This window comes from Ictalurus punctatus, chromosome 23 (genome assembly GCF_001660625.3).
Source record: "Ictalurus punctatus breed USDA103 chromosome 23, Coco_2.0, whole genome shotgun sequence".
NCBI lineage: Eukaryota > Metazoa > Chordata > Actinopteri > Siluriformes > Ictaluridae > Ictalurus > Ictalurus punctatus.
In genome coordinates this window covers 7,723,206-7,750,379 of record NC_030438.2, presented here as the reverse complement: position 1 = coordinate 7,750,379, position 27,174 = coordinate 7,723,206, and the positions used below count along the sequence as shown (strand labels likewise).

Below are 27,174 nucleotides of genomic sequence, written 5' to 3'. Positions count from 1 at the left end.
ATTAGACGGGCGCCTTTAGGACAAATGACCTTGTGTAGGTCCTCAGATATTTGGTAGCACCGATGTTTACTTTGGAGCTCAGAATATTCTCAGCCAGTGTTGGTTGTAAAGGGGCTGAAACACGCTGGCTGCCCTGGAGGACCGCCTGAAAAGAGAGGAGGGGGAGAACTGCGGCCAGCCGAGGAGCTCCATTTCCTCCTGGCCAAGCGTTCTGCATGCATAAATGGTGGCGAGTCACTCAGGCTCAGGAAGCTCATTCCCCAACGTTATATAACAAACCACGGGTCACTGCATCCACTCCCCCAACGTTACCATTAGGAATGATACGCATTATTAAAGAATGCAATCTGAGCTTACTACAACCCAGAGAGAGAGAGCGCAAAATGGGGAGTCAGAGAAATAAACAGCGAGAAAATGAGGAAAGAGAGGGAGAAGGGAAGTAGATGAAACAAGGACTGACAAAACCGACAAGAAGGAGGTGGAAGCGTGCAAAACAAAAGGGAGATGAGAGAGAGAGCGAATGAGAGAGAGGAAAAAATAAGAAAAAGTGGACTATAGAAAGAATGAGGGAGAGGAAAGAGTATGAAGAAAAAGGGAGAGATGAGAGAAGAGTGGAAGGTGTGTGAGAGAGAGAGGAGAGAAAGAAAGAAAATAAATGATACGGAAGGACTCAAAGGGAGAGAGAGAGAGAGAGAGAGAGAGAGAGAGAGAGAGAGAGAGAGAGAGAGAAGTAATAACAGAAGGAGAGATGAAGTCAGAAGATGTGATGACCAGACAGGAAAGAGTCTGAAGAAAAACGGTAATGCGGAAGAGAACAGAGTAGGAGATGAGTGAGGGGGAATGGAACTGAGGGGGAGAAATAAAAAGGGAGGAAATGGGGAAAGAGAGAGAAGTAAAGTAAATGGAATAAAGTTGGATAAAGAACAGTTATAAGGAGACACGGAGAAGGTAAAGACAGAAAAATAGAGGGAAATGAGAGAGAAAGAAAAAGATGTACAGTAAGAAATAGTAGATTAAAGAAAGATTATAAAGAGCAAGGGAGAGTAAAAGAAGAGAGAGAGAGAGAAAGGAACAGTGAGGAAATGGTGGGACCAAATGGCACAAAACAGTTAAAGAACAAAAGGAGAAATAAAAGGAGAAGGAAGAGCTCAAATGAGAGGTTGTGAAGAAAGATGGAATAATAGAAGAAGAGAAATGAGAGAAAGACAAATACAGTGTAGAAGAAAGACAAAATGATGAGACAGGAAAGAGCATGAAGAAAAAAGGTAACATGAAAGAGAAAAGAGTGGGGGATGAGATTGAGAGAGAGAAAGCGAGAGAGAGAAAGGGGAGGGGAGAAGGAAAGGAAATAAAACAAAGATTGATAAAAAAAAAAACCTGACAGAGAGAAATAAAAAAGGAGGAAGAGCTCAAAATAAAGATGATTAGAGGCAAAACAAGAAAGAGAATAAGAAATAATAAAGTGTGGAGTAAAGAAAACGGAAATGTATGGAAGAAAGACAAGAGAGAGAAAAAATAGTAAGAGATAAGAGTGAGGGAGAGAGGTTGGGAGAAGGAGAGAAGGAAAGGAAAAGAAAAATATTTCTAAAGAACATACAAAAGGAGAAATAAAAGTAGACAAAAACAAAAAGATAGCGGGGGAACAAAGGGTGAATAAATATGGGGAAAACAGCAGGGAAACAAGACAAAAAAAGAAATGAATAAATAAAGAGAAAGTACAAAAGACAGAAAATGATATTGAAGAGTATGAAGAAAAAGGCAGAGCGAAAGAGTGGGAGAGAGAGAATAGGGAAAGAGAGGGAGAAGAGAAATAAACGAAATGAAGAACGGTCGAAGGACTGAGAAAAGAGAAATAAAAAAATGAAGAGCACAGAGGGTGAATAACGATGGAAAATTGTAGGAAAACAAGAAAGATAAAGAAAGTATGAAAGAAAGAAGAGAAAGAATATAGTATTAAGAAAAGGGTATTTTAAAGAGAAGGAGAACAAGACAAAAGACAGTAAACAAAAATGAGATGGGAAGGAAAGAGAAATAAACAGGGAGAAAATGGGGAAAGAAGTTTGATTTAAAAATGATAAAAAGGAGAAATAAGGAAGGACAAGAGATGGAAAAATAGAGGAAAATCTAGACAGAAAGAAAAAGAAAGAAGAAAAGGAGAGCTCATAAGACAGGGAGAATGGGTGAAAGTGAAAAAAGTAGAATAAAAAATGATTTTTTTTTATTGTTGTTGCTATTGTTTTCTTTATTTATTTTAGTTTTTTTCTATTCTGGCTCTCGACTTCACTTTCAAATTGTATAACTGAATCAATGTAGTGTTTTCTCCTTCATTAAAACATACATTCCTGTTCTAACACACATCTCTCTTGTTTTTCCCCACTTTTGTGACAGTTGTATTCAAATCCTTCTGCACTGCTATATATCATTAGCTTCAGGTATACGGCCTGCACGCCCCTGAAACTGAGGTCTCAGTCTGAAATGAAAACTCAGTTATTCTAAAAATAAACACTGCCTGATTTCACTTGAAAACCAACATGTAAAACAGCCATAATATTTTCGGGGAATAATTTGCCTCTTATATAGCAGCCAAATACGTTGTAATGGCCAACCATATAAGTGCATGTGCTAAAATAATGAGACTTTAAATGTACAGGAAATGGTTTGTTTTCATACCTCTAATATTGACTGAAGCAATAATCTAATGCACTGAATCAGTTCATTTCTGCCCAACCGTGCAATCCATCCACATTTTCCTTGTGAACATTTCTCTTTGTTATAGATCCCATTACCTTAATGTATTTAGTCATAACAACTGTAAGAATTCGGATGTTACTAGATATCAACACTGAAATTCCTGATGATATGTTGGTGCTTTGGATGAAATAAGCTACATGCGCATCAGTTATTCTGTTGTGAAATATTAAGTGTGTAAACAGCTTCTAATCTGTATTTTATCCAGTTTATTAAAACCATCATTTTCAAGGTGGGGTCTGGAAACACACAGCCCAGCCAGGGGAGTTGATTATTATTATTATTATTATTATTATTATTATTATTATTATTATTATTATTATTATGTAGGGTCATCATACTGTAGTGATAAAACCTAATTGAGGGAGTATAATCTAAAGCTCACAAACTTAAAAGCAAGTATAAATAAAGCCATCTTTCATCTAACTGATATTTTAATACAAAAGTGCTTTTACTTCTGCTTATGGAAAAAAAAAAAAAAATCACATACATTTCACATGATTATACAGTGCCCTCCACTGATATTGGCATCCTTGGTAAATATGAGCAAAGAAGGCTGTGAAAAAGTGTCTTTATTGTTTAACCTTTTGATCTTTTGTTTAAAAAAAAATTCACAAAAATACTCAAACATTTCAAACAATTGCAAACATAACACAGGTTTATCAAAAAAAATAATAATTTGTTAAATATGGTTGTACAACAATTATTGGCATCCCTATGAATAAATGTGAGAAAAATATATTTGAAGTATATTCTCACTGATATTTTAATTTATTTTAGTACACTTGGGTGACTAGGAACAGGAAATTGTTCAACCATGACTTCCTGTTTCACAGAGGTATAAATATGAGGTAACACATAGGCCAAATTGCCTTAGTCATTCATAACAATGGGTAAGAGCAAGGAATATAGCTGTGATGTGCGGCAAAAGATTGTTGAGATTCACACAATGGGAAGTGGATATAACAAAATAGCACAAGCATTGAAAATGCCCATTACCACCATCAGGGCAATAATTAAGAAGTTCCACTCAAGTGGAGATGTTATGAATCAATCTGGAATTGGACGTGTGTCTATATCGTCTCAACGCACTGTGAAGAGGACGGTTTGAGTGGATAAAAAAATCTCCAAGGATCACAGCTGGAGAACTGCAGAAGTTAGCTGCGTCTTGGGGTCAAAACTACAATCCGAAGTCACCTACATCACCACAAATTGTTTGGAAGGGTTTCAAGAAAAAAATCCTCTACTCTCATCCAAAAACAAACTCTTCAGTTTGTCAGACACTACTGGAACTTCAAGTGGGATTGGGTTCTATGGTCAGATGAAACCAAAATAGAGCTTTTTGGCAATAAACACCAGAGGTGGTTTGGCACACATAGAGAGCTAACCATATGGAAAAGTACCTCATGACCACGGTTAAATATGGAGGTGGCTCTTTAATGTTTTGGGGCTGTTTTTTTGCCAGAGGACCTGGACATTTTGTTAAGATACATGGCATCATGGACTCTATCAAGTATCAACAGATATTAAATGAAAACCTGACTTCTTCTGCCAGAAAGCTTCGAATGGGCCATTGTTGGATCTTCCAGCAGGACAATGATCCAAAACATACGTCACAATCAACACAAAAATGGTTTACTGACCACAAAATCAAGGTCTTGCCATGGCCACCCCAGTCCCCTGACTGGAACTCCATCGAAAACCTGTGGGGTGAACTGAAGAGGAGAGTCCACCAGCATGGACCTTGAAATTTGAAGGATCTGGAGAGATTCTGTATGGATGAACGGTCTCAGATCCCTTGCCATGTATTCCCCAACCTCATCAAGCATTATAGGAGAAGACTCAGAGAACAGCTCTTGGCAAAGGGAGGTAGCACAAAGTATTGACTTAAAGGGTGCCAATAATTGTTGCACACCTATATTTAACAAAGAATTTTTTTTTATAAACCTGTGTTATGTTTGCAATTGTTTGATATCCATGAGAGCAGAATATTTTTGTGAATTTTTTAAACAAAAATTCAAAAGGTTAAACAATAAAGACAATTTTTCACAGCCTTCTTTTGTCATATTTACCAAGGGTGCCAATATTAGTGAAGTGCACTGTGTTTTTCAGATGTGATTATGTGAACAATGTGTGATCACCATGATCTGCATTGAAATTACTCCAGAATGTGAACCAGAGTAAACACATGACATTATGTGAACAATATGTGATCACGTGGAAAAAGAATGATTCATGTGAGAAAATCTTCATACATGTGAAAAGATGAATGATGTGAAAATAAATAAATAATGTGGAAAATAAAACATGAAATGAATCTTGTGAGAATAAATGTATCATATGGGGGAAAATCACATGTGAAAATGAATCATGTGGGGAAAAATTGAATCATATGGCATAAAATCACATGTGAAAATGAATCATGTGATAATAAATGAATCATATGGCGGAAAATCACATGTGAAAATGAATCATGTGGAAAAGAAAACATGAAAAAGAATCATGAGAGAAATGAATCATATGGCAGAAGATCACATGTGAATCAAGTTGAAATAAATGAATCCTGGGGAGTCACATGAAACAAAATTATCACATGAAAATAAATGAATCACGTGAAAAATGTATTTTAATTATCATATTATACAATTATGCGTGAATATTTAAAAGTTGTTTAAAAGTTTAAAATGTCTTAATCGTCTGCACTGTGAACGTGAAGCGCTCATGCGCGCAGTGCTGTAGCCTCGCTTGGGGTTGCGTATCCTTGGCAACAACAGCTCTCACTTCCGTAAACAACGCGGTTCGGTCTGGGTGAAAATGAGCTAACACCTAAAGGATTTGTGGTGTTATTATTAAGTATCCGTTCTGCTTATACAAACGGCGAATTAAAGATCGAGGTAAACCTCTTTCCTGACACTGTGTAGATAGATAACCTGGCAGTTTCATCTCTTTTTATTTCTGTATTAGTTGTTAACTAAAATTTCTATCTCATGCCTCAAGGGTTTTATCAACGAGTACCAAAAGGGAAACATTTCTATTGCTTTCACAGGGCGTCTCTTTATAACCTTCATACTCTAAGATCAAGTGTAGCAGAGACATGCTGTCACACTGTGATGGATAGATATTATCCACCTATTTCTCTGGCTTGACAAATCACATTCTGGAGACAGAGCAGCTTTTAGCCCGTTGCTGAAGAGTCACTGGAAGTTTGTGCAAAGAACTATGGTCTTTTCACAGCTTTTCTGACCTACACACAGTGAAAAAGACACAGCAGGCAGATGTCCCAGGGTCACAGCGATATAATAATAATGCAAAACACAAGGGAATTGAGCTAGTTTTTCTTTATGCAGAGTATAGAGCTGCCTTCTGTATAATGTTAGGTCAGGTCACATTCAGAGCAAGTGTTTAATTCACCTTTGGCCTTTCAGCTGCTTTTTAGCCCGACAGTGATTCCGGGGTCAACACACTATGGCACTGATTATATAAGTATGATAGTACTTGTGTAATAAGTAATGTTACTACATAAATGAATGCTTGTATTATTATACTTTTTTTTTAAAATAATGAACCAATAACATAATAACTAATGTTTATTCTAACCATAAGTAAAATATATGTTTAGATTTTCAGTCTTCTTTTAATCCACATTTGTGCTGTTTATCTCATAACCACCTTATTTTTCAGAAACACACTAAAACTCCCATCTGCCATGGTTCGCCTGACTGTAGATCTGATTGCCAGATCTAACAATCGCCTTAAAACCAAAAGAAATTTCTCAATCCAGCATTATCTCAAGAAATTAACACATCTCAACTTTTCAAACAGGAACATCGATGTTATTGTAAGTTTTCACGTATACCCTAAATAATTCAGTGTGGGTTTGTTTGTTTTTTTTTCCCATCTCATTTTCTGTCTTTTCACAGGATGACCTTTCCATGTGCAGAAACCTCAAAGTCCTATACTTGTATGACAATCAAATTACACACATTCGCAACCTGAATTTTGCTTCCAATCTCACACACTTGTACATGCAGAACAACAAGATCACTCACATCGAGAACTTGTCATGTTTGCAGAAGCTCTCCAAATTGTAAGTGTATTGCTTAAACCTTCTGTATTATACAATGCGGTGGGAAAAAAAATTTATGCTGTGCATTTATACTAAAAGGCACTGAGAGTCTGTGCAGCTTATTTCCAGTTAACCAGCGATCCGATGTTTATTTTTGGCAGGTTTCTAGGGGGCAACTGCATTACGCTGGTCGAGGGTTTGGAGCAATTGAGAGAGCTGAAGGAGCTGCACATCGAAGGCCAGAGACTCCCACCAGGAGAGAAGCTGCTCTTTGACCCTCGTACTGTTCACAGCCTGTCGGTGAGAAGCTCAAGGCTGAACGATACCTACACACTGGAGACCTGGACTCTCCTTCTGTGTTAAGGATGCCGGGAACATGAGAACCTTTCTTTGTGTATCTGTATCTATCTATCTATCTATCTATCTATCTATCTATCTATCTATATATATATATATATATATATATATATATATATATATATATATATATATATATATATATATATGATTTTTTCTGCAGCAAAACCAAAGCCAAAACATGGGCCAGATTCGTATTAAAGCCGTTTTTGTGTAACGTAATTAAAAGAGCTCTCTGTAGCCACTAACTTCTATGAGAACTGTTTACAGCCTTGGTCTTCAGTAAACAAACTGCAAATGTACAAATTTTGTTTATTTTGATAATGAACAGAATTGCTGTGAGGTTAAATGCAGCAGATTTTCCTCCAAAAAGCCTCCCATGTAGTAGTATTGCATATTCATTCATTAATTACCTGTGAAGTTATTTTCAAGCTTATTATCTAAAGAAGCTCATTCTAACTTCATGTTCTTTACAGGCATCATTATGTGTTTTGAATATTAACAACAACAACATTGATGAGATACTGGATCTGGCCGTTCTTAACAAACTGACACATTTATATGCTGCAGACAACCAGTTAGAGGACATACAGGTAACATTGCATTGCATTTTTTTTCCGTATTTCATGCTTATTTCTAAACTGACAGAACAGAATGCGCTCGTTTAGTATAAAATTGTGCATTACATGCCAAAGACTCAATAAGATTGCATTTAGTATCCTGTTTTATTGTTTATTTGATAGTATCCAATAGTACATATGAAATTATATGAAATGGGGTACTAAAAACTAATCCTGCAAATTGTCTCAGCAGTTCCCAGTCTACAGACTTACACAGGGTTCAAATTATTCAGCAAATCAGTGAGTTAGGTCTCCAGAGACCACCTTTGCTGACAGCTTAAACAAGCGCAAGTTTTCCTCCTTCCTCACTAGACTTATTTTATTCCACATCACACATTTGACACTCTAAGTCCAGATTTGTATGAGAGAATAACTTTGCAAATTTAGTTTCCTCTTGTAAGAGGCCCTAGTAAGGATGATATGTAACCTAAATTTATTATTATTATTATTATTATTATTATTATTATTATTATTATTATTATTATTTATTATTATTATTATTATTGTTATTTTGTTTATGTATTTTTTTTAGAGAATCCATTTTTGAGACCATTTGGCATATACAAGCTGATAGACTGCTGTAGGAATGTGGAATGAACGCAAAAACCTTATAGTATAGCGGTGTAGGCACTTCAGGCCAGGCCTTGGAGGCAGTACTTGAGATAATTGTGATACATGTGTCAAAGGAAGCTTTCATGTTTAGCAGATATCTCCTTTAATTTATACAACCCCTTGGCCAGTATTGATTCGGAATAGACAGGGCCCAAAGGATCGATTCCCGCTTTCCACAGTTCAGTGGGAATTCAGAGGAAACATTATGGATTTTTAAAAGAGATTATGACAAGCAGTCAGCCGAGTGACAAATGGGAATCTGCAGAGGCTGTTAGTGGCGCGTGGCCAGACGGGCGCGGATGGGGAATCGAAGTGCTGGTCAAATACAGGTTCATAACTGGCCATCATTAGTACACTGTGGATCTGGAGAAGACCCGAGTCAGAGGTGCATTCAGCACTCATACGGCATGGGAGAGCAATTTGGTGCTGGGCAGTTCCTAGCCAAGCCCTCTGAGTGACGGCCCTGACACGATCATTTATCAAATCCTGAGAGCGCGCTGCTCGCTGGGGTCCCGCTAGACTTGATTGCATGCGGACTGAAAAGTGGAAGCACTTTGGTTGAGACAGGAAGGCAACGAACAATCAGAGTGTGTCCAGAGAGTATTCATATTTCCACGTTGGATTAATGTGTCTTTAGATAAACATACTCCGTGGGCAACATGCTTGAGGGCTATTGCCCCAGGGAACTTGTTAGTCTGACTGACAGTATTTATTAAAGCAAGCCGGTGTCTTGTTTACACCTTTATTTTCTTAAGCACCTAAAACTGTTAACTAAAGGGTTTTAATGCTGATTTTGTGAACCAGTATTGTGCAGATTTGGTGCTGTCTCCACCTGAATTAAATCTTAGTCTAATGTTTTGCTAAATTGGAGACAATAACAAAATATAAACTCAGTGTTCACTTTTCAGGAATTGGAGACGGTGTTTTGCCAATGGCCTCAACTGCATCGGATGAATTTGCATGGAAATCCAGTCTGTCTTAAACCCAAATACAGAGACAGACTTATAACTGTTTGCAAATGCCTGGGTAAGGGCATAGAACCTCAAAATAATGATTTGTTTATGCAATGATAGAGTATGTAGTCATTTTTTTAATCGTCCAAACACTTTCACGGTATTGTATTGCTGCGAAACCATTTCACACTTCAGAGTTCTCTTAACCTGACTGTTGTTGTTGCTCATACGTGATATGAAACAATCATCTATGTGTATTTTTTGGCACAATACTTGTAAATCATATTTATTTCTAATATATAGTGGAACTCGATGAGAAGGAGATACCTGAGTTGTCTAGGCAGTTCTTAATCAACTGGAAAGCCTCAAAAGACACCAAGAAGAAAATAACAGATGGTAGAATCACGACAGGACAAATCACATATCCCTTTTCTGGTATGGACATTAGAATTCTTTACTCGTTTATGACTGTACATTGAAATACAGTGTGTAGCATTTGAAATATTTGGGTGAAATATGTGTGCTCTGTTCTCAAACATTTTTCTAATTAGTATTAAACATATGCGGTACGATTGGTGTTCTTACATGTCATCAGCATGTAGCTAAACACACTCAGGTCCCCTCTGTGTCGTGTGTATTGGTATCTTGACAAGATGTGCCTCACTCTGTTTTCATTCCAGCTGACTTTCACTTGGGCCCTCAACATCCCATTGCTTATAACTCTGCTGGCTTTCCGGGGAAGAGGAAGCCGCTCTGGTTTGGGAGACCCACCATGAAAATGAGGTCAGGCCCAGTGCGGACAGATTGCGGAGGCGTAAGGTATGAACAGCATCAGCAATACCTCTTAATTCCTAACAAAATGTCACATATATATATATATATATATATATATATATATATATATATATATATATATATATATATATATATATATATATATATATATATATATTGTATCTTATACAGTCTGTTTATATTTTCAGCTAAATTTTGAAGTGTACTTAAAAAATGTGTATAAACAATATCAACGTAAACATGCTCCATTTAGCAGACCGCTTCCTTCCTCTCCCCTAGGTTGATAAATGACCTGCTATTTGTCAAGTTACATTTCATATTTTTAACACTCCATGCAAATAAACAACTTTCTCTTCTACAGCTAGTCTTAGGATATCGATTGCTTCACTTTGTTGCTGTATGTAAGGTCACGAGCTACAGTTTAACTTTGGAAAAACTACCCGCTCCCCTGAGAGCATACCCACTTAAGCACTATTCCCAGAGGTGCACAAGAGTGTTGATTTGGACCGGCTTGCCCACAAATTCAGGTTTAGGACCACGTGCCATTTTTTCTTGCCATCCTCCAATGATTTAGTGACTGCATCCCCATTATGGGCGAAGGATAGGAGTATCACACCCTTGCTACTGCATGTCCAATAGTTTGAGAAGATGTGCTGCCAAGCTTCATAGAAATCAGATAAGGGATGTGATCGACTTCACCATGCCTGACTAGCAGGTGTGATAGATATATTAAAATGGAATATCGATCACTCAACTGCCAAAATAATAGAAAAAAATGCATTATAAAACACATTTAGAGAAAAGAAATTTAATCATTACATAGACATAGATTGTATTCTTTATTCAATGTAAAAATGGATATATTTTATGGAGAGTAACTAATGCTGAGTAACAATAATCTTAATAACCAGTTGTTTATGTCCATAATTACATGTATTTAATAAATAATTGTTGTTCCGTTTACACTCAGAAATTAAGGCAATAAACTGCACTTTTTCTTGTCACTGTGATGATGGTACACCTTTTGTACCTTTAGTAGCCTATGTATCTTTATACTCTTAAAAATTATTTACAGTATAAAAATTGGACTTGAAGGACCACTGATTTACTTTAAAAGCTAGAACACCACATCCCAAGTAAAAGAATCATAAGGTACAATGATGTACCCTTGTTGGTGCTACCCCAGTGCCAAGGAAAAGTATATTTATTTTTGAGAGTGTATAATATTATGGATAGTATAGAAACTGTAAAGTAGCCTTGAATGTATTGAACTAATAAAAATCTGCCTGAATGTTAAGTTAAAGTTAAATTTTTTTATTATGTTCTGAGAAAAATTATTCATATATTTCAACCAAATTATTTAATTGACTTTATTTCATTGTCTATCAAATATTTCTGTCTTCATATTACAGAGAGTGCTTTTATTTAACATGCATAAACTATGTATAATGACTATCTATATTTGTTGTTCACATGACTATGAAGAATCACGAAGACCCCCTGAGCGCAGGAATAATTACAGATATTCAACAGACGAAAGTTCAGAGTCACATGGCTGTCTGACCATCCTCTAGAAGAAACTCTGCGGACCTCTTAGACTTTTCCCATGGCCTGTACCCCGCACACAGACAGTTCATCACGAGGGCATGTGGAATGGATCTGAGCGCTCACAAAAAGATCAAGTCCACAGTAATTGTCTGTCATAATGTCAGAATGCCACTTTCAGAGCTGTAACACACTGTCAGCAAGCACTCTGAGACACATTTCGCTCTATGCGCTCACACACTGCCTCTGTATTCGATCAGTTTATTAGCAGCTATTTGATCAAATGATGCCTGTAGGAATTTCTGTTTTTATCAGATTCCAATGAGCTTTATCTAAAGGCCTTGTTTGGGGTGTTTTTAAATGTATTTTATTTTAATGAGTGTACTATTTGTTGAATATCAGGACTTCCTGTTATTTACAGTATGAGTCAGTGTTTGCATTAAAATATATTCTTCATTCTTTAATCTGTGCTTTGTGTCTCTAATTGACATACGTACACTTGTACATTCAACATTGACAGCCATTTTAGAGTTTTCTGTCGTAATATTCAAAAATTTGTTCTTATATTATTTGTTTTACATTATTATTGCCATTTTTTTACAACCTTGTAAAATTTGCTAAACACATTGTTCCTTTGTAACTCTGTACAAACCTTAAAATGCTAAATGATAACTATATTCCTCTTGAATCTATTTTTTTTGTAACGTGCAACACATTAAACAAAAAAAAATTAAGAGTGAAATATGTCAAATATGTGAATCAAAAGTTTTACTTTTATGTGGAGCCATTTTGTTATCATTCAAATAATGAAGGTTACAATAAATATATTGACTGTACAATAAAGATGAATACACGGCGATCAGATGCCTTTCATTTGGTCACTGCACCCTGCAATAAACCCCATGCTCTAATTGGCCGGTCTATTGAAGATTTTTTTTTTTTTTTTTTTTTCTAATCACGACGCGGTTTACTGGGTAAGACGTAGAGTAATTAGGCAGAGGAGCTTTACTTAACCTCATTTGCAGTGCTTCATAATTAGTGGCCTGGAGCAAAACTGTTACTTCATCCTTACAAAAACAGTGTGTATTAAGAACAGTCTGGAGATATACAAGTTATGAATAATTCCATTCATTAATTCCCCGACATCTCCGTGTGTGGACTCTGGAAGTCAGGGTGATTAATTTGGGAGTCTCGAAAGAATTTCCTCATACTTGCCTGTTGATTGCAGTGTTTAGAGTTTATTTATTGGCTGTGAATCAAAGTGCTGACTGCTGGTTAGAATGCCAGGCTAAAATCCTACACTGTTCAAATGTCTGAGCCAGTGACCACCAGCAGTATAATACGAAGGTAATATCGTAATATTCTACCACCTCCCATAATCACCCACCCCCTAAAAATACATATATATTTACATAAAATCGAAAGACAATATAGGAAAAGCCTTACTTTGAGCGGATATAGTCACATAAATAAAGATCAAATTGTACCACCAAAGATACACGTTTTGGACTTTTAAAGTGTTTTAAAGTAGGCTACAAAAGCTCCTACCTTCTTTTGGAAGGTAGGAGCTTTTGGGTCCTTTAGGTTCATTTGTAAAGGTTTCCAGATAAAATATACATACTAAAGATTTCCGAGAGTGTACCATGACGTCAGTTCGTTATTTTGTAGTAGGTTATAGTAGAAGTAGACGCGTGTGGCCGAAAAATGCTGCGTCTGGCGTTGGAGATTGCTCCCCTGTTCCCTATACCGAAAGGATTAAGGAAAAGGGGGGAGAGAGAGAGAGAGAGAGAGAGAGAGAGAGAGAGAGAGAGAGAGAGAGAAGGGGAGCCACATGCGCCGTTTTAAAGCCTTGTGATTAATTGCACCGAAGTGAAGGACTTGTCAGCTCGTTGTTTTCCCAATAAATGAGAGGCTCCTGAGACCTGACGCGCTCAGGTGAGGGCTTGGCATAGACACGGCGACATAAAAACGCACCTTCTTGACTAACCGCGTCCGGTTTACAGGCTACAGATATTTTTTTGCAGCTGGGACGGAACTATACATCTCTGTTGGTGCAGCGTGTGAGAGAACTCCAACTTCCCGGCCTTCCTGTGTACTTTTCCCAGAACGCACTTTTGCTGAAAATTGGTCTAAAAGGTATGTGTGTGCGAGTTTATGTAGGCTATTTATTTTAAAAACATGGAGAGCTTTTCAAGATTTTAATTTTAGCCATTTTAATTTTTTTTTTAATTGCGCTGACTTAATCTTGTACATTACAGTTATTTCTGCGCAGAAATTCTTGTGTGGAAAAGGGTGATGAAATTATCTTTTGAGGACTGACACGGTAAATGATGTCCATGTTTATTCTGAGTGACCTCATAATTGTAGTTGCAATTAATTGAGCCTCTGTTTTGTGATAAATATTGTGAAACAAGTTTCTGGTTTTTGTATCAAGTCGTATGGGGAAACCATATGATGCTGTGTGCAGGTTATTTTTATGGTTAACATTGTGTAACGTTAATATATCATTTGGCCTGTCCAGATAGTTGGACAGTCGTTAATTAATTGCAATTAATTGATCTCGTATAGGCTATTATAGGTAATATTATTATTATTATTATTATTATTATTATTATTATTATTATTATTATTATTTTAACTCTGCGATAATTTTTTATGTGAAGCAGTGATATTTAGTCAGCTTCGGATGACGTGAAATAGGAAAAGCACGTGGGAAAATATGATCTCTGTACTTTTTAGGTTCGGACTTGATCTCTAGTAGATGGAACTGGATGTATGACAATTATGGATGACAGTCCCACATCCAGCCCGAGCTCTAGCCCGAATCCTGACGCGCTGCCTTCAGACCGGAGACGTGGGCGCGTGCTTCCTACTGGCGGTGGTCTCGGGACCAGGGGGCGACCGGCAGCAGCAAACGCTGCGCGCGAGCGCAGTCGCGTTCAGACCCTCAGACACGCGTTTCTGGAGCTCCAGAGGACCCTGCCATCGGTACCGCCCGACACCAAACTGTCCAAACTTGACGTGCTCATATTAGCCACTACATACATAGCTCATCTGACCAAAACCCTGCAGGAAGAGGGCATGGAAGAAGGAGACGGCGCAAAACGGAGCGAACCGTTAAATTCACTCAAAGGCGGCGGTTACCTGCATCCTGTGAAAGTGAGTAAAGTGGAATTGCATTTTGTGCATTCATGTTTTTATCACTTTTCACAGTCTACACACGACTTACAAAAAAAAGCTGTAAAACCTTCACAGGAAATTGGTTCGATTCTGTTGTATCGAGTCTTCTGTTTCTTTCCATCTTTGGTTGTCTTTTATTATTATTATTAGCTTATTATTTATCTGTATTATATTTCATTGCTGTTTGTAATGACTTAATTTTATTATACAGCACTTTGGCTGATATTTGGTGTGTCAATAACGGTGACTTGAAAAGGCAAATCAAAATGAATCATTTAAAAGTTAGTTTTAGAAAACCCTGACACCTAAAATGTTAGCCTCGTTTATGCTTTTGCTTGTTATAATTCATTTAAAATATTCTTACATATTTATGTTTATTTGTTTTTTGTTTTATCCCCCCCCAGAAATGGCCCATGCGCTCGAGGTTGTATATTGGTGCCAGCGGCCAGTTCCTGAGTAACTCAAGCCAGAATGAAAATCAAGGAGCGTCGTCATCATCATCTCAGACATAATCCCTTTGCACACAAGACATTCTTGTCATTAAAAATGAAACTTTAAATGATCATTTCAGGATATTTGCAGAGCCAAACATGTAGTCCACTTCTGTTGTAAGCGCTCATGATGTGCTTTTTTTTTTTTTTTTTTTTTTTTTATCTCTGAACGTTTAACTAACGTCTTAAATAGTCTTAATTAGTCACTCTGAAAAGGAATTAAAACTATTATTTCCTTTATTATTATTATTTTCCCACCAATTTCATATTGAAATGAGTACAAATAGGAACAAACGACTGCATGGCGATTGTGTTGCTGCGTATTTACGGCACACTTACATGTCACCTATCATTATTTGACATTTGTACATAATTTGTATATAATCAAGCGTGATTTTTATATTTTACTGAATAGTTAAGGGTCTCTGCTCAAAATTCTGTCTTTCAACTCCGTACTTGGAGGTTTTGTGTAGCTATGTCGGGATAGTGAGCTGTCATGCTTGACTTGTTGGCTTTAGTTAAAGTATTTGCACTAAATGCATGTGTGAATAACGTAACATTTGTCATGTGAAGAGGTCTGTCTGGATCACAACAATGCTTGGACTAAGTCTAGCAGAAACCCTGCTCTTTCCTGTCACATACATGGTTGTCGGTGTATTTGTGGATTGTAAATAAATAAATAAATAAATAAATACCCATAATTTAAAGCTAATTGCCACTTCCAGATTATGATATTAGCGAAAACGATTGCATTGTATTGTATGATATGATTCAAATGTTTTCAACTTGAAACCAAGGCTGATGTCATGATTACACAGCTTCTGCTTGGAAATTCGTTGAAACAAGAAACGCATTCATATGGTCTACTATTGTATTTTTTGTCTTAGTAATTTAAATAGTTCATAAAATAAAATAAAATACAGCATGAATTCACTTGTCTGCTGGCTGACTCACCAAAGGCCGAAATATAGATGGCCATTTAATAGCGTTACTAAGCTATATATATATATATATATATATATATATATATATATATATATATATATATATATATATATATATATATATATATATATATATGTTACTAAGCAATATACAGGCTACATTTTTTTTTCAAGTCCACAAGTGTTTCACATAAGGTAGAAGTCAGTAAATGTCGATTCTGATTTGAAAGTGACCAACAAAATCTACTTAAACCCTATTAAATAAGGAAAAAATAAACAGACCTTCTTGTTTAAATAATCTTTAGGCGTTACTTATATTTGGGAAGCTCATAAATATAGGAATAAAAACCCCTTTTGGCGTTTGTAAGATGACACTATAACATGGGTTCATTCAGTCGGCACGACATCATTAAATTTTCCTGCCAGGTATTGATGCTAAGTCATCTATAAGCTTTGAGCACTTTTCTTTCACAATATCAGTATTTTTTAATGGACTTTGTAGTCCTGAGTGATCTGCTTACAAATTTGAGGTGAATTTAGTGGCACACTGGATGTATCCACAGAATCCACCCCCCCCCCCCCCCCCACGCGACTTTTTTTTTTCTTTAAACCACAAAATAGCCCAAGACATGTTTCTGAAATCCTCAAGGTGCTCTCACTGTTTATATAATATAAACAAGCAAGGATTTTAAAAAAAGCGTTGTTAGCCTTTTTGGTAAAACTGACTGAAACCCCTTTTTTAAATCCTGTTTTTGGGAGGACGCATGTTAAAAAAATTTCAGGTCTTCACGTTCATGTGTTGTTTTAAATATTTTTCATAGTCGCTACATTCGAGCATCTTGAGATTTAAAATTACAAAGTACTATTATTCAAAGTCAGGATTCTTTTGTCAGCGCACATTCTTTACAACACTAATCTTGCTCTCAGCAGGGTCTAGTGCGCATGCGCGCTTTGAAACAGGAAGTCTGGGCTAAAATAATAAAACGCGCATGCGCACCACTTTCTCTCTTTCCAGCATGTATCCTGTAAGCGTGGACGTTCTTGAGGGCCGCGGAGTCGCCAAAGCAGAATGCTTTACTATGTTACATCTGGTCAGGTAAAATACGATTAAATTAGTTGCTGTAACACTTTAAACGCGTTGTGTTAAAATAAAAGCATGCGGTTTCTGTTATTGTATAGCTCTGTTCCTGGCCTAGTTTCCGAACAGGAAAAAGTAGCCTGACTGCTTCATACCGTTTATTTTATTGTGGAGATTGCTAAATAATGTTAGTGTTATGTTCAAAGCTATTCACATTTTATTTAACTCGCGTATAATGTCCTCGCGTTAATTGAAGAAATGGGCTAAGTCGGATAAACAATTAGGCCTTCTCCATGACGAGTCCTGACCACGTGGTCGTCTTTTTTCCCCCATTTGCAGTCTCAAAAGGTGCAAAGGTTTACGTCTTAGAAAATAGCAAGCGTCTAGGGAGAGGATTTCGATGATAAGTTTAAATGCACTTGATGGTATGAATAAAGCTGGCATTGAAAAAGTAGATTTTGAAACTAAACCCCATGCTTTTATTCTGTATTTCTCGTGTGTATGTATGTGTAATTATATATAGTATATTATATATTATATTATATTATATTATATTATATTATATTATTGCTGTTATGTGAATTATAACCAAAAAAACCCAAATTGAACTCTTGGTTAAAACATGCGGTATGTGATTTTAATAGGTGAAAGGTAGCATTTCAAGTTTGTTAAATTCCTCCCACACTTTGAGTTGGGTGGGCATACGATTGAGAGGGTGTAATTCATCCAAGTTGCCCTCCTGCAGATTTTCTTTGGATTGAAAGAACTAGCATCCCCATCATACTATTGTATAGTACAATGGAATGATTTGTTATTTATATTTAAAAAAAAAAAAAAAAGTTTATTGTAAAAAAAAAAAAAAAAGGCAGTTTACTTATCACTTGTATAAATCATGTTGGCAGTTGCATGTCCCACTTGGGTTGATAAATTGCCCTTTGCTCGTTGCATTGCTGCTGGTAGGACTGTCCGATGATTATGACCAGGTCTATTGTCCCTTGTGAGGCCACATTGGCTTGGGAATGGTTTTCACATGACTTGTGTTGGGAAATTCTGAATTTTTAGTCCTCTCTGAGGGGCTACAGTCTTGGTAAAGGTCCTGACCTTGAGTTATACTAGCTGTGGTAAGACCTTTGTGTTTGTGTGAGATGATGTGCTCTCAAGCTGTGTTACATGTACCCTTTGACCTTTGGTTCATCAGTCAAGTTTTGGAGTGGAATTGAGTTCCCTTATTGATTGATCCCTCAGTGCTGCTTATCTGAAGCAGTGTAAAATCAATAGCTGTGACAGTAAAGAGCTAATTAGGGAGTGGTTATTTGAGGTGTATGTGTGGTGGGTGGAGGTCTTAACCAAACTCCAGTTAGACAGTTCAACTGAATTGTAAGTTTTGAATTTATAATGTCTCTTTTTTGGGGGGGCACAACCTTTTAATTAATTCATGTTTTTCTCTGTATCAGGAAACTCAGATGACCAAGGCTATGATAAGGAGTGATATGGAGACTACAAGGTACACTGCCTTTCTATACGATATTATACTTGACACTGAATTAAAAAAATAAATGCAGATTGTGAAGTATCGTCTATGATTCTGTTGAGCTGTGATCACGTTTTTGCCGTTTACCCATCTGACCAGTTTGGGTTGTTGAGATTGTGACTATCTGAGCATTCAGTATCGGGATCATTTACACCCAAGAATATCACATGGGTCATGAATATTGGATTAAGGTGTGTATGTGCTCCTCAGAAATGAACTACTCAGAAGAAGTAACCTGAGTATGGATGTCTCAAAACATGTCTCTTAAGAAGGTATGTTAGAATTATTTTCTAAATTAGTATTTAAAATTGAGCCCCAGATGCTGCATTTATGATGACTTTCACATTTTTGCCGTTTACCCATCAGACCAGATTGGGTTGATGATGATGTGACCATCTGAAAAGTCAGCATTAAAATGTAATGTGAACTGTGGAGGCAGTATGATTACTTTTTGTTGTGCTTTGTCAGTTTCTCTCTTTGGTAAGATTAAAGCAGTATCCTCTACGTCAGGGGCCTTCAATCTTTTCTGCAAAGGGTCGGTGTGGCTGCAGGCTTTTATTCCAGCCAAATTAGAGGGGTACACTTGATTGGAGACCAAGAGGAAGTGATTAAACAAGTGGAATCAGGTGTAGCTCCTACTTTGTTGGAATGAAAGCTTGTATCCCTTTGCAGAGAAGACTGAAGACTGAATCTGTTTTAAGATGTATATTATGTCCTCAACTCCTGACATCTTGACTGTTTACCTTGTGCAGAATCGGAGAACGTACTCAAACGTACTCAAAGGTGCTTAAGTGCTAGTGAGGTGTTTTTCCTCTGACCTGCCCCCTAGTGGCCAGAGCTTTTAATCCTCCAGCTGTAAGCAGGCGAATGTGCACACTGTGAACAATGCCTTAAGAAAAATAAAAGATTTTCCTCTTTTCTTGTCCTGAAGTATTAGATCGAGCGTGACAAGTACAGATTTGAATTGGCTGCAGTTTGTCACATCAAGGTGAGAAGAAACATTTTCTCATGGACACAATGTGGATATGTACTGACTATGATGACTTTCACGTTTTTGCCGTTTACCCATCTGACCAATTTGGGTTGTTGATGCTGTGATTCTGAGTTCAATAGTAAGATCATCCACTGTAGAATATCTTATGTGGGCAGTTGGTGAAATTAAGATGTTTTTCTCTTCAGAAACGAACATGGATATTACAAACTGGACATGGATCTCCCAGGACATGGTAGGACAATATTTGTTTTCCTCAAAATTTAGCCAGAGATGCTGCATTTATGATAACTTTCACATTTCTGCCGTTTACCCGTCAGACCAGATCGGGTTGATAATGTGACTATCTGAAAAGCTATATTAGGGGTCATGGACGTTACCTGATTGTGGGTTAGGCATGCTGCTAAACTTCGTTACAGCCAGAGCATAGATAGTACATGTGATCTTTGACCACTCCATGTAAAAATCATCTGGGAGGATGCCTTATTTAGACCATTTGTTTTTATTATTCATTAACTTTTTTGGCTTTTTCTCTAATCCTTTTATCTCGATCTTTAGAGACTGATTTCTGTAACCTTGGAGGTTCAAGTTACTGATTGCTTGTTTGAACGAGATTGTGTTAAAAGCATTTTAAAAAATTCCAATCTTTTAAACAACTCATGTTTTTCTCTGTATCAGGAAACCCAGATGACTAAGGCTATGATATGGAGACTACAAGGTAATGCAATGTCTTTCTATACAATATTGTACTCGACACACTGAATAAAATAAATGTAGATTGTGAAGTATTCCATTGTCCATGATTCTGTTGAGCTGTGATCACGTTTTTTGCCGTTTACCCATCTAACCAGTTTGGGTTGTTGAGGTGGTGACTATCTTGGCGTTTAATATTAGAAACATTTACACCCAGGAATATCACATGAATGATATTAGATTAAGATGTGTATGTGCTCCTCAGAAATGAACTACTCACAAGAAGTAACCAGGGCATGAATGTCTCAAGACATCTGTTTCTTAAGAAGGTATATCAATTATTTCTTTTTTTTAAATTGGTGTTTAAAATTGAGCCTGAGATGCTGCATTTATGATGACTTTCACATTTCTGCCGTTTACCCGTCAGACCAGATTGGGTTGTTGATAATGTGACTATCTGAAAAGCTATCTTGGGGGGGTCATGGACATTACCTGATTGTGGGTTAGGCATGCTGCTAAACTCAGTGTTGCAGCCAGAGCATAGATTTGACCACTCTTGTAAAAATCATCTGGGAAGATGCCTTGTTTAGACTTTTACGTTTTTATTAGAATCCTACGTCTTTCTGGCTTTTTTCCAATCCTTTTCTCCCAATGATCTTTAGAGACTGACTTCTGTGACCTTGGAGGTGCAAGTTATCAATTGCTTGTTTGAACGAGACTGGAATTTTTTAAAAGTTTGTTTATAAATATTGTAAGATTATGAATATATACATTAGATGTGAGATTAGTACCAAAGCAAATGAACAAATATAAATATTGCCTTAACCTAAGAACGGCTGAACCTTACTACATCTAATTTCATAATTTTTTTTTTTTTTTTTTTTTTTTTTTTTTTATATAAAGAAAAAAGATGATTCAGGTATACCTCAGATTAAATGTACCCTATTCTTCCATGATGTAGGTGCCAGCTCCTGGTGCATAGTTGTATACAAACTGCAGGATCTGCTGGTGGAACTCTTCCAAGGTCTGGTCTCGTCTGTGCAGGGACTCCAGGTCATGCAGATCACAGGGAAACACCGCATCAGGTGCAATAACAAGCGCCGAGGCCCCTGTGTTCCCAAGACACACTCTCAACATGCTGTAATAAAAACTGGATCTTGACTCATAAATAATAGTGAACTAATAAAGAAGGGATAAAAGGTGAATGTTGAAACCTTCAACTGAAATAAATGTCTAAAAGTTTGACCTTTTTCTATCTCCTTATTTTGGCTGCAATGTTTTCATGCTAATGGTATAATCCTACACTGAATATGAAACTTTTTGTTTAAGGTTCTTTTAAAATACAATAGTCCTAAATTACTACATACCTAACTCAATAAAGCATATTAAATCTGTCAGATGTTGCCAGACTCCTAATCAATCCAATTTGTTGTAAATGGATACTCTTAAAAGGTTCACTAAAGCTCTCACCATGTTTTAGGGTAATGGAGTTTTCACACAGCAATACTGCGATAACTGCATCTTCTTCCAGCACAAGAGTCCTCAGGTTAAGCTTAGCATGAGCCTGTGCAAGGGCTATCCTGGTAAAAGCAGCAAGCAAAATATATTTTGTATCTAAGTGCACTCTGACAATTGTACTGCAATGGAAGATTCTTATGGATTTGATTTTCCCTAGTATGATCCTGAATGATACTAGTGAATGGGGTCAGAAATGAGCTGTGTAGAATTTAAAACACAATTTCAGAGACTACACATTCTACGAAGACATCCATGGTTCACCTAAAGGGTAAATTTTATAAGGCTACCATCTAATGGTAAACTATAATACTGTGCAGCATATTGTGTACTGGTTAGCTGTTTTGCAACAATTGCTAATTCCAGTCATATGGTCTTCACCATTAATTGTCCCAACTCGTCAGTCAACCAGGACCGCTTCCTTTGTATATTGAATCTGGAGTGCAGAGGAGTAAAAACTATTTAATGTGCCTGGACTGTGCACTCTTCCACACTAGGGTTTAGGGACATGGTTTAACAGTTCGCTTTCTCTTTGAAACCTCTGCTTCCTTTAAGTTACCTAGGTATTTTTAGCCCATGCTTACAGCAGTTTAATGGATGCAACGGGTACTGAGGAGCGCACTCTCCGACTGGCCATGTAGTAACCATGGATCATCATCTCAGCTTCAGTGCTCATGTCTACCTTCAGACTCCGGGCATAAGCTAGGAGCTGAAGAGATAACAGGAGTACACTGATGTATAGCATAGATAGAATGATGTTATCAGGCACAAAGATCTATCAATGAAATAGTAGTTCACAAAAATGTTTACATCTTTGTAGTCCTGTGTGGTAAACTGCATGCAGGCAGGGTAAATGGGCTCTCCTGGTGAAATGGCCTGCCTCAGGGTGTGTACTGTCATTGGAAGGAGTGGGTGGTTACCTCCGGGCTCTCGACACTGGATCACAAGCCCAAATGCATCTACAACTTGTGGGGGTACCAGACCCATCTCCTACAAAAACATGTTATATTCTTATTAGATTTCTTAAAATCCAGATGACAAAGTATCCTACAGGTATCCTAAAGATGAAATGTAAATTTTAAAAACTTTTTCTAACGTCACTACAACTGAATTCTAGTCTGCAGTGATATGAATAAATATAGCATATATACACACTTCCAGTCAAAAGTTTGGAGACACTCGATTGAAATGTTTCTCATGATCTTAAAAACCTTTTGATCTGAGGGTTGGTGATTAAATGTTTGAAATAGGTGTTGTAGACAAAAATATAATCGTGGCAACATATTCATTTCTTTCTAAAAAACTAACAATTTATTTACAAAAAATATTGTTTTAAATGGAAGACTTGGAATGAAATATTCATAAAAGCAGCCATTAAGTGTGCAGCATAGGTGTGAACTCCTTTAAGACTGTTTAAAAAGCATCTCAGAGATTCCTCAAGAAATTGGTTGAGAAAATACCAAGAATACATTTCTGGAAATTCTAGGCAAAACTTTGAATATGCTAAAATATTTTGATTTCTTGTCACAACATAATTCCCATTATGGGTGTGTCTAAACTTTTGACTGGTAGTGTGTGTGTGTATATATATCTCACCAGATTAAGAATAGTACTAAAGCTTAAAATCCAAGACACTGTAAATTAAGATAATGCATGTAATTTTATTTCAATATTAACTAATGTAATTTTTAAGTAATTAAATGTAATTTTGGACAAATTAATAGTATATAAGGACCTGTAAACACCCCAGATGACTAATATTTATGAGCCTTTTTTTTTTTTGTGCAACTTGGAACTTCTTCAAATATAAGTATATTGTCTCTGCTTCCTGTTACTAAATGTGGATAGAGGTTGTGGTGCCTAAAAACATGCACCATCATTTCAAGGTCTGGTCACAACAAGAAACCTGCAATGTCAAAACTGTTCATTTTGTATGCCTCATTAAAGCCAACAGACCTGTTTCTGGGAAATGCCAGCTAAAACAAGTACATTCATTCAAATGATATGGTGCACCGATTCCAGGAAATGCTTATTAGAAACAGGAAATACATTTCATATAAGAGGGTGTGAACCTACAACAGAGCCCAGCAGTACACTGTCTGGCCTGGTAGCTTTTTTAGAAGGAGTTATTGCATCAGCCAGGGCCCAAAAGTTGCAGTCGATGGGGAAAGAAAGAAGCTGGTCAGTATCTTCACCATACTTCTTTCCAGGGATAAACACAGAGACTGCTCTGCTATCTAATGCTGCAGGAACACAAGATAAACCATGATAAAGTGTGAAGTTTAAAAAAGTATTTCTTACTACTCCCATTCACCTCATGCATGTAATAAAATTTGTATTAAAACTTTATTTTCTTTCCATGATACCTGACTGGAGGGTGTCTATCCTGTCCTTCTTGTAGCATGTTAAGTCCCCTAGCAGGCACACACCCCCAGCAGCCAGGAGAGCAGAGCCGGCATGGATGTTAGCTGTTCCTGCTCCATGGTCATCCCTGGACAAGGAGGCGAACAGTTCTCCAGTAACCGGGTGACGAATACCCCGTGCTGCCAGGCCCAGACTGTATGTCATTAACCTTACAATTTAAATGCACAGTTAAATAGTGGCTACTGATCTATGTTTGTTTATTTGCTTTTATGTAGTCAAATAATCAATAAATAGCTATTAGTAAATACCTTATCAGTATAAGACAATGAACATAGTAACTACTACATATCTGGGCCTGATTAATTATCAAAGGAATGAAAGGATATCTTGAAAGACATTAAACACAAACTACTTATCTAGAGCCAAACAAAATGACTAACTATTTATGCCTTTTTAGGCTCTAACAATCTCTAAAGAACTACACCTCTCAACGTTAAGAGTATCACCGGTGAACGCGAGCACATCCAAATGATTGTGTGCCTTTAAAGTCTCCTTTTTGGTCTGCACCAGGCTAAGAAGCAGCGCCAGTTTCAGTGTGCTGTACAGGCCAGGCGGGACTACTGGAGAGCCAAACGAGTTAGCAACAATGGCAGAGAATCTCCATGGGGAACAGGCTGAGGCAGCATGCAGGACCTGGAAATTGTCGCTTACACAGGAGGAATCTGTAGAAAGCAGTCTAAGATCAGCTGTCCTCCTGGCACTCTTAAAACATGGAGATGTGTTACGTTTTTACTAAAAATGTAACGGATCACTCACAGTCAGGCATGAGATTTTGAACGCTGCAAGCCTCAATGGTCCAAGTAATATTGGACCACTGGTGTACATGTGCTGGTATTCCTACTACTCGGTACAGCTGGCCAATTTTCATAGTGTTACACAGTTCATCTAAAATTAGGATACAACACAAGAATATTGTTTAGCCATTATGATTTTCATGTGAGTGTAATGTAATGGGTGAAACATACATTTTATTATGTATTTAATAAATACAGTTGAAGCTGTTTTTCATAGTATAACCTAATGTATAAAAGTATGTTATACGTAAACGAAGCTACAAGATTATCACATAAAATAAATTAAAACAAACCATTTTACAAATGATGTTTAAAATGTTTCACAAGTGACAGAGTATGCTCAGTTTTACCTAATGTTAGCTCGCTAACTTAACCAAGAGAGTTGATTAACCAAGAGTACATTTACTGTAGAGATGGAGACACTTTGGCTCACCATTTCATTTGTCAGGAAAATACAGTCCCTCACCCAACAGCTTTTAATATACTATATGTATGTGTTTTTCAGTGTGAATAAACCACACAGTTACATATACTGAAAAAGTGTCTAATATCTCACGTTGACTATTTATTGACAAAGTTTATTTATTTAAGCATTATGCCTTATAATTGAGTTAATTTCATGATATCTTATTCCAATGTCCTGACCGTGAATAGAAAACAGAGTAGAATTTGTACTGTGTGGTACAGTATAAATATCACATCTTGACTATACCTCTCAAAAACAGAGTGACAGATTGATATCTCAGGGAGGAATTCTCATGGACTCCCAACACATCCAGCGCTCTCAGGTGTACAAGCTCAACCAGCTGCTTATCTGAGCATAAATGAAATGAGAGATTTTAAAAATTAAAAAAGAAAACAGAAAGAGAACATCATACATATGCACCACATGAGGTCAATTAATTTTTTCCTGACTATTGGGTGTAAGCCTATTACTTAACAGGTTCCAGCTGTATAACAGCTGAAATATTTCAGGAATGTACCTGAAAGTACTGCCTCGCAAAGTTATGCACTGATGTGTTCAGTTCCGTGTTTCCTGTAAAGTCGCTTGAGCTTTTGGTACGTAGAGACGTTTATATCGTTTCCTTTTATGTCATAGCGATACAAGAACACTGTCTGTCATCAGTTTTTTTCAAACACAATTTCCAAACAATTTCTTTAGAAGAAAATAAGATAAAGCTGGTAATTATACTAGCTGACGCGATACTTAGAGATATCTTCACAGTACATTATTTTTATGACAATATTTGGTTTTGTTTTAGGTTTTGTTAACAAAGTGCTAACCGTGGAGCCATAACATGAAAAACCTCTGAAAAAGTTCTTTCTGAGGAGGGAATATGAAATGATTAGTAAAGCAATATACCAATAGCCCTAGTTCTTACTCCCTAAAACACGAGATTTCACATCCTCTTTGAGTGGCGAGGAGCAAAGGAAGCAGATGAAGTCGCTCCGGACAGTAGCTGACTCCGTAGCTCCTGGTGCATGTACTCTAATATGGTGGAAACCTGGTGGAATAGTGACAACAGCTATAGTTGGAGACAACAGAGGTACTAAAAAGACTTGTTCTAAGGAGATCAGATTCAGTTACCTCTGGAGCAAGGACATTTTTCTTCTTCACAGATGAATCTGGCTCCTTGAGTGTATTTTGTCACACAAGTCATGGCAATTACAAGGCCCTCCAATGCTACAGGCCTCATCAGATAATAGCCACGAGGGAACTCGGATAAGTCCAGAACGTAGTTGGGAAATGGTGGCATGTGTGTTGGATGTAGAACAACATTAACCTTGGGGGATTGAAGAGACAACGACTACATAATAAATTTTGACTGTATAGGAA

The 27,174-nt window shown here is 37.0% G+C and overlaps 3 protein-coding genes and 1 long non-coding RNA gene across 7 annotated transcripts in view; 3 read left to right on the top strand and 1 right to left on the bottom strand.

Annotated features, from left to right (window-relative positions):
* Positions 1–27,174, bottom strand: part of mcmdc2 (minichromosome maintenance domain containing 2) — a 30,383-nt gene that overhangs the window by 1,268 nt on the left and 1,941 nt on the right. Inside the window, exons 4-14 of one of the 2 annotated variants that reach the window (XM_017453425.3) lie at positions 26,926–27,121; positions 26,720–26,842; positions 26,050–26,151; positions 25,300–25,428; positions 24,968–25,205; positions 24,486–24,691; positions 24,196–24,362; positions 22,930–23,109; positions 22,704–22,828; positions 22,075–22,184; positions 21,530–21,713 (exon numbers count right to left, since the gene is read on the bottom strand). In XM_017453425.3, coding sequence (XP_017308914.1) covers positions 21,547–21,713; positions 22,075–22,184; positions 22,704–22,828; positions 22,930–23,109; positions 24,196–24,362; positions 24,486–24,691; positions 24,968–25,205; positions 25,300–25,428; positions 26,050–26,151; positions 26,720–26,842; positions 26,926–27,121 — 1,743 coding nt within the window. In that variant the 3' untranslated portion in view covers positions 21,530–21,546. Of the gene's footprint in view, positions 1–21,529; positions 22,185–22,703; positions 22,829–22,929; positions 23,110–24,195; positions 24,363–24,485; positions 24,692–24,967; positions 25,206–25,299; positions 25,429–26,049; positions 26,152–26,719; positions 26,843–26,925; positions 27,122–27,174 lie in introns of those variants that run through there. The other variant, XM_053674971.1, reaches the window with a different exon arrangement.
* Positions 5,517–12,531, top strand: ppp1r42 (protein phosphatase 1, regulatory subunit 42). 2 transcript variants are annotated; one of them, XM_017453420.3, is made up of 9 exons: positions 5,517–5,642; positions 6,430–6,586; positions 6,669–6,835; positions 6,976–7,114; positions 7,648–7,764; positions 9,312–9,429; positions 9,660–9,791; positions 10,037–10,175; positions 10,513–10,961. In XM_017453420.3, exons 2-9 carry the CDS (start codon positions 6,455–6,457, stop codon positions 10,514–10,516), a joined length of 948 nt encoding a protein of 315 aa, XP_017308909.1. In that variant the 5' UTR covers positions 5,517–5,642; positions 6,430–6,454; the 3' UTR covers positions 10,517–10,961. The 2 variants fall into 2 exon arrangements, with proteins under 2 accessions (XP_017308909.1, XP_017308908.1); XM_017453419.3 differs by lacking the exon at positions 10,513–10,961 and adding an exon at positions 11,637–12,531 and having other exon boundaries at positions 5,518–5,642.
* Positions 12,652–16,233, top strand: LOC108256493 (transcription factor 24). 2 transcript variants are annotated; one of them, XM_053674975.1, is made up of 5 exons: positions 12,652–13,043; positions 13,700–13,832; positions 13,955–14,019; positions 14,436–14,855; positions 15,281–16,233. In XM_053674975.1, exons 4-5 carry the CDS (start codon positions 14,472–14,474, stop codon positions 15,386–15,388), a joined length of 492 nt encoding a protein of 163 aa, XP_053530950.1. In that variant the 5' UTR covers positions 12,652–13,043; positions 13,700–13,832; positions 13,955–14,019; positions 14,436–14,471; the 3' UTR covers positions 15,389–16,233. The 2 variants fall into 2 exon arrangements, with proteins under 2 accessions (XP_053530950.1, XP_017308910.1); XM_017453421.3 differs by lacking the exon at positions 12,652–13,043 and having other exon boundaries at positions 13,606–13,832.
* On the top strand, positions 17,281–21,849 carry LOC108256496 (uncharacterized). The gene is made up of 8 exons (XR_001810315.2): positions 17,281–17,407; positions 18,844–18,893; positions 19,131–19,192; positions 19,852–19,908; positions 20,100–20,146; positions 20,590–20,629; positions 20,870–20,933; positions 21,566–21,849. It is a non-coding gene; the product is annotated as an uncharacterized LOC108256496 (long non-coding RNA).

Coding starts and splice junctions, on each gene's coding strand:
- LOC108256493 (XM_053674975.1), top strand. CDS start 14,472: ATGACAATTATGGATGACAGTCCCACATCCAGCCCGAGCTCTAGCCCG. Junction 14,856..15,280: donor GTTACCTGCATCCTGTGAAA/GTGAGTAAAGTG, acceptor ATCCCCCCCCAG/AAATGGCCCATGCGCTCGAG.
- ppp1r42 (XM_017453419.3), top strand. CDS start 6,455: ATGGTTCGCCTGACTGTAGATCTGATTGCCAGATCTAACAATCGCCTT. Junction 6,587..6,668: donor ACAGGAACATCGATGTTATT/GTAAGTTTTCAC, acceptor GTCTTTTCACAG/GATGACCTTTCCATGTGCAG. Junction 9,792..10,036: donor AATCACATATCCCTTTTCTG/GTATGGACATTA, acceptor TTTTCATTCCAG/CTGACTTTCACTTGGGCCCT.